The 7,318-nt window shown below is 43.4% G+C and overlaps 1 protein-coding gene across 1 annotated transcript; it reads left to right on the forward strand.

Annotated features, from left to right (window-relative positions):
- Window positions 1-488: 488 nt before the first annotated feature.
- dselb (dermatan sulfate epimerase like b) lies at window positions 489-6,984 on the forward strand. The gene has a single exon (XM_005738907.1). It carries the CDS (start codon window positions 1,483-1,485, stop codon window positions 5,137-5,139), a length of 3,657 nt encoding a protein of 1,218 aa, XP_005738964.1. The 5' UTR covers window positions 489-1,482; the 3' UTR covers window positions 5,140-6,984.
- The last annotated feature ends 334 nt before the right edge of the window (window positions 6,985-7,318 follow it).

Genomic DNA, 7,318 nt, shown 5'->3' on the forward strand with positions numbered 1-7,318 from the left:
AAATAGTCAGATGTCTATTCATATTAATGTACAGAATTCACCTGCTTGTTGCTACTACTGCACATTCACCCAGTGTATATATATATATATATATATATGTGTGTGTTCTTCCTCTACCCCCCCCCCCCATTTTTGCACATGTCGAGGAGCGTGTCAGACTACATTTCACTGTGTGTTATACTTGTATTACTATGCATGTGACAAATAATAAACCTTGAACCTTGAACCTTAAATGACACAGTAAAAGAGTCGTGCAGATCACATTAAAGAGATACTAAAACGTGTTTTATCACCTGCTGCTGCCCTAATGTTAGGTAGAAACTTAACATCGCTCAGGAATACGAAAATAAATAATAATGGAGTGAATATTAAGCCTCCCCACACTCTGTGAGAGATGAGATCGGGCTTCTGAAGTCACGGCTCCCTCTACAGTTTGTACAGTGGAAATTTTTCCATCCAGTGCAGGAAAACAATCAAACTGACTGTGCTGAACAGTCGGGAGGACACAACGGAGACGCGTCCGGGGATACACACATAATACACAGGCTCAGTTGTGTGCGTCTCAAACGCCAGCGGGAACACCAATATTCCCACAGATACGGCAGATTTCCACGTGGATTTTTTTTCCATTCGGCGGGCTGATTCGCTGTTTTCTGCGGACAATCGGGGGAAAATGTCTCATTCTTTGAATACTTGAGGAGTGACGACAACTTTCCTCCTTTCGGACTTCACCCGCACTAATAGCAGAAGATAAAGCGCGAGGAGAGGAGAGGACTGCTTTTCAACAATGCAAACAGATCAATTACCCGATCAGGATTTGCAAAATTAAGGATTTGGCGTCTCTGCAGCGGAGGTACCAAGCAATGTTTGCAGCGGAGATGCGTTGTTTGCTGAGGTTTATGTCCGTGGATGTTGCGGCTCGGTCGGGCTGCACACGGAGCCTTTGGGTGGCTGTGATTGGACCGGACACAGACTGGGGCTGACTGATGTTTGTCCGAGAGGAAATGTTTTGGGGAGGAGATCAATATGAGTTACTGGCAAAGGGGGAGACGCCAGTCGTCGCGAGTGCCCATATTACTATGAAGACGAACGGCACCATGCAGGCATAAGGATTTTTTTCTTGTATTTTAATTCAAAAACATAGGAAAAAGATCTTCTTACCATCAGAGATTTATTTATATTTATTTATGATGTGTTTTGCTGCCTTTGCAAACTGTTGCAAACATTGTTGCACTTGGATTTGGATAGTGCTTGCTTCTGCACGAAAGTTTTTTTTTAATCCTTGTTCTTGACTATCATGCCCAGGAATTTGATATTGCATCATATTGTCTTTTAAAATAAAAACGCCATGGACTTGTGCATCCCTAATATTTAAACGTAATCTGGACTTTCACTCTGAAAACTTATTTTTTCCGGGACATTGCAACACTTTTACTGAAGAAAACTGTCAGCTAATTACTTTTTAAAATCCTGTAGTGTAAAATGTGCTCACAAATACCTGGAAAAATGGCTGGCAGCTGGGTTGTATATTCAGCTTTTTTACTACCATTGTTCGCAGTGGGCACAGCTTTCTCGGGGGTCTTCAACACCACAGACAGAGACGTTTTCACAGATGACTTGCTGCAGGTCAAGCTCACACAAGACAGAGCGAGTGAGCACTGGAAGCTCCAGTCTGCTGACTCCCATCCCAACCTATATTTTAACCAAGTGGATGTGTTACACTTGAGGCAAAGGTCCTCTACCACCCACAGTCACATATTTAAAGTCATCAGAGCTGCTGTGCTCACTATGTTGTCTAATGTTCCCTTTTACTTGCCCCCTGTGAAACATGAGGAGTTTACAAGCAAGTGGAATGAGATTTATGGGAACAACCTGCCTCCCCTGGCTCTCTACTGCCTGTTGTGCCCAGAGGATTCTGCTGCTCTGCAGTTTCTTATCAAGTTTATGGATAGGATGGCCGAATATTCAGACTGGAAGGTGACCAGTGCACCGAACGATGAGGTACCCATGGCGCACTCTCTCACTGGGTTTGCTACTGCTTATGACTTTATTTACTCCTACCTGGATCAGCGTAGAAAGGATTTATACCTCAAGAAAATTCGCGCTGAGACGGTGGAGCTGTATGAGCTCTCTAAGTACAGAGGATGGGGCAAACAGTATCTCCAAAATCATCAAACCACCAACATATTAGCCGTCCTGACAGGTGCAATAGTGGTGGGGTCACATGACGACCCAGAGTCAATGATCTGGAAACAAGTGGCAGTTAACTATATGGAGAAAACAATGTTTCTTTTGAATCACGTTGTTGATGGCTCCCTGGATGAGGGAGTAGCCTACGGAAGCTACACAGCCAAGTCTATCACCCAGTATGTGTTCTTAGCTCAGCGTCATTTCAACATAGACAACATGCAGAACAACTGGCTGCGGGGCCACTTTTGGTTTTATTATGCCACGCTGTTGCCGGGCTTTCAGAGAACAGTCGGCATTGCGGATTCAAACTACAACTGGTTTTATGGTCCAGAGAGCCAGCTTGTTTTCCTCGACACGTTCATCATGAAGAATGGAACGGGCAACTGGCTGGCTCAACAGATTAGAAAGCATCGGCCGAAGGACGGCCCCATGGGGCAGTCATCTGCCCAGCGCTGGGCTACACTTCACACAGAATACATCTGGTACAACTCCCACCTCACGCCGCAGCCTCCCCACGATTTTGGCAAAGCTAAAATGCATATTTTCTCAAACTGGGGTGTGGTTACATACGGAGCAGGGCTTCCCAATGGCCAGAGTAATACTTTTGTCTCCTTTAAGTCTGGCAGCCTGGGTGGCCGTGCAGTCTATGACATTGTCCATGACAAGCCTTACTCCTGGGTGGATGGCTGGAACAGCTTTAACCCTGGTCATGAGCACCCAGACCAGAACTCTTTTACTTTTGCTCCTAATGGGCAAGTATTTGTGTCTGAAGCACTTTATGGTCCAAAGTACAGCTACCTTAACAATGTTTTAGTGTTCAGTCCATCTCCTACCAGCCAGTGTAACAATCCATGGGAGGGTCAGTTGGGGGAGTGCGCTAAGTGGCTGCGCTGGACCGATGAAGGGGTGGGTGACGCTAGAGGTGAGGTGATTGCCGCTTCGTCACACAAGGATACGATGTTTGTGAGTGGGGAAGCCGCGCTGGCTTATTCACCTGCCATGAGACTAAAGAGTGTATTCAGAGCTTTGGTTCTGCTCAACTCGCAGACTTTGCTAGTCCTTGACCATGTAGAAAAATGGGGTGATTCACCTATAAAGTCACTCAGTGCTTTTTTCCACAATCTCGACATTGACTTTAAATACGTTCCTTTCAGATTCATGGACAGATATAACGGCGCGATGATGGATGTGTGGGATGCTCATTATAAAATGTTCTGGTTTGACACTCAGGGCCACAGCCCTGAAACACGGATACAGGAAGCAGAGCAGGCGGCTGAGTTTAAAAAGAGGTGGACGCAGTATATAAACGTTACTTTCCAAATGACAGGCCCGGTCAGCAGAGTGGCTTACGTGCTGCACGGACCGTATGTCAAAGTGTCCAACTGTAGATTTATAGATAACAGCAAAAATGGAGTGAGGCTTTCTTTAATCATTAACAACACAGAGAAGATTGTGTCCATTGCTACAAACTATAAAGACATTGGGGCAAGGTTGAGTTATTTGGGATTTGGAGGTCACAGTAAAGTTGAGGATAGATATCAAATCACCCGATACGGCCTTGGGACACAAATCCTCCCTAAACAAATCAGCAGTGATAATCAGCTGTTTGACTTTGGTTTCACAGTCAATGTAATAGCGGGGGTCGTTCTCTGTGTGGCTATAGGATTTTTGACCATGCAGAGAAAGTTTTATGTTTGCTTCAGCAGGCTGATGCGTTACGCACTCCTCACCGTGCTCATTCTGTGGATAGCCGAGCTGCTGTTTGTCTCTAACAGCTGCGATCAGCTTCTCTGTGGGGTAAAATGGAAAGGTGCGGGTGCCAAAAGCGAAGTAAACAAACAAATAAGATTGTACGAGCAGCACCGGCTCCCCCTTCCCACTGTTGTCATAACGACCCTTCCCGGATCGGGATCGGAAATACTCAAGCACCTTTTTTACAATAGCTCAGACTTTGTTTATATAAGGGTCCCCACCGAGCATGTGGACATTCCTGAGACAGAGTTTGAGTTTGACACCCTGGTCGATGCCTGTGAATGGTCAAGGTCAGACGCCGTGAACGCACGGTTTAAGATTATCCAGGGCTGGCTGCATTCGCTAGTGCATAACACAAAGCTGCACTTGCAAAATATTCAGCTCGTAGAGGGCAGCAGGGTCAAGCAGACCCAGAGAGTCAGCGTCCCCAGGGACAGAAAGAAAAGATCCAGGAAGAGAGAACCAGCATCTGACCTGAAGGGCAAACTGAGGGCTAGTCTGGACAGAGATGCAGAGTATGTAAGGGAAATGAGAAGGCATGTTGCAGAGTACCCTAACGCCCGGGTGGTAATCAACATGCAGAGTGGAAGCTGGACACTCAAACTACCTTTCATTCAGGAGGTAGTGGGACTTTCCTTGAGGACAATATACTTGGTGAGAGACCCGAGAGCATGGATTTATCTCATGGTTTATAACAGCAAACCCAGCCTATACTCCCTTAAAAACATCCCACAGCACCTTTCCTTGATATTCAAGGAGGATGCTGTCAGGGATGGGTGCTCAGCTGTTGCGCCAGAGTTTAAAATGATCCAGAGGCTACTGTCCCGTTATGAGACAAATCCTGTTTTGATTCTGGCTCATTTGTGGCTGGCACACACCGCAGCCGCTCTGAGGGTCAGCGAGAGCCTTCCCGAGGAGTCCTTTCTCCGAGTGAGGTTTGAGGATGTGGTCAACTTCCCCCAGGAGACGGCAGAGACAATACACACATTTCTGGGGGTGCCTGTGTCACCCACAGCCCTCAATCAACTCATATTCACCACCTCTACGAACCTGTACAATCTAATGTATGAAGGAGACATCTCACCAGCCAACATTAACATATGGAGACAGAAAATGTCTCGAAAGGACGTTCGACTGATAGAGGATGTGTGTGGAAGTGTGATGAAGAGGCTGGGTTACACTAGGTTCACCAGTTAACCGCTGCTGGTCAGCTGATATTGAGCTGTCTTTGTTTACTGTAGCTGCCAGTCACAGCCAGCTCTGTAATGTATTCTTTTTTCTTTTTCTTTTTGCACTGACCTGAAATTTCTAAACAAGCAAAAAAAAAAAACAATGTTAAAAGTTGAAGAAAAACTGTGCTGTCTCTCCGTCTGTCTTCAAGCTTTCTCCCTCAGTTGTATTTGTTTGGGTGTGTGTACAGTATTGTATCGACTACAGCGACAGATGTTTGTGAGGGAGGAATACTTTGCATTGGAACAGGTGGAAGGGAGCTCATTTTATTGTTCTTCTCCCTCTAAGCAGCCCTCTACAGTTACTTGTAGCGCTCTTTTTATCGACTGAAACTTTAGACCTGTCTTGTCTTACATACTGATGAATATCACTGAATTTCAACATAAATTTTATGTTACTACCCAACAACTGTGGTGTGAGGAAAAAATGCTTTGTGCAAAATTCAAAGCTCTGGTTATTTGATTTTTTTTCTTTTTTTGGGAAGTGGCAGTACATTTATTGGTTTGGAACAGATATGTTATGAGGCTCATTAATAAGTTTTGAAGTTGTAGGAGACAGCTAATTTGGGCTGTCATTTTCCTGTCTGAACTGTTGAATGCTGTTTCCCTTTAAAACTGTATAAAAAATGCTGCATTGTAAGGGGTTGAAAATGGAGAACAAGAAGATGACTGGTGTTTTTTTTAAACTCAAGTGATAGATTGTATTTTTGTTGTACGAAGGATTTTAGTTAGAAACTCAAAGATGTCACAGCAGTTTAGCACTTTCACAAAATCTGATTGTATGTGGGATTCAGTGCATTTTCCAGGGCTAACTTTACTGTATCCGCTTAATTATTATGGAAGCATAAAATCTCTGAAGATATATAAAATATGTGTAGAAGAAAGAAAGTAAAGTATTTATGAGTTCTAAAGATATATATCCCAAAGGATCAGGAATGAATACCATTATTGTAACTCCCTTTAGCATTTATTGAATTAGATCTGAGGGATGTGCTTAATAGGGATCAAACTGGTAAAAAAAAGAAACTGTCAGCCTTGACACATTTCTAGTCAAAGCAATTTCCAAAGCACCCCCCTCAGCTAGTTATATTAATCTGCAAGATGCCATAGCAGAGGCTTACTGTGTTTTATTGCTGTGATATATTCACTATAAAGGCCTGAAGGAAAAGCAAACAACACGTGTTTCTATTTCCAGTTGCAGTCACTCAGATAGCCAATCATATTTTAGGTTTTTGTCTTTAAAGAGTCCAGTGAGCCTTGCACTGAACACAGATGAATATGAAGTATAGGTAAAAAAAAAAAAAAAAAAAATCAGAGACCATTTCTACTCTGTGATGTTATGCTCCTTGGCCTGGGTAAAAAAATATATGCTACTCAGTAACCTTTGATGCTGTCTTGCTTAGACATTTCTGTACTGTAAATGGATCACATGTAACATGCAGATGGTGCACTCGTTTCTAAACTCGCCATCGCATCTGTACACAGAATACTCAGTGTTCATTTGGAAATATCCATCTTTCCTTGGCTAGAAGCAGTCCTGTTTGTTTTTTTCTCTATGAACACTGAAACCCTTGACTGGCTGGAAAACCCGTTTGATGTTCGTGGTCTTTGAATGTGTAGACTTGGCAGACATGCTTTCACTTTGGTGTTGCAATCCTGTTACCAACTCTGTTTTGTATTTGCTTGTGGGGATATGGTTCCTTGCTTCTGTGGCCTTGAATTACAATCATTTCTTTTTTGACAGTTTTCTTTTTCCGGGATCTGGAGCAGAAAGAGAAATTAATGTAACGAAAAGAATAAATTCATAAATATATTGACAACCAGTCTTTGTTTAGGTGTAGTGTATTATTTTCCACAATGGCATAGGCCATGTGATTATAAGGCGTTTGTCCTCATTAGCTGCTTTTATACTCATGTTAAACTAGCTATTATCCTTCGCTACAAAAGACAGAACATAAATTGTAATTTGTACGTGCTCTCTTTCCGTATGATTACGGCTAACCTGCTAGTAATGTGTCTGTTTACGCAGACGCTTGTGTTGCCACATTTTTGCACTAGCACAATCTCAATTTTATTAGACACGGATGACAGAAGCCTAATTGCTTATATGGGTGATGTGCATGACAAGGAGGAACCAACAATTAAAA

Source organism: Pundamilia nyererei, unplaced genomic scaffold (assembly GCF_000239375.1).
Source record: "Pundamilia nyererei isolate P.nyererei 1_Seehausen unplaced genomic scaffold, PunNye1.0 scaffold00087, whole genome shotgun sequence".
NCBI lineage: Eukaryota > Metazoa > Chordata > Actinopteri > Cichliformes > Cichlidae > Pundamilia > Pundamilia nyererei.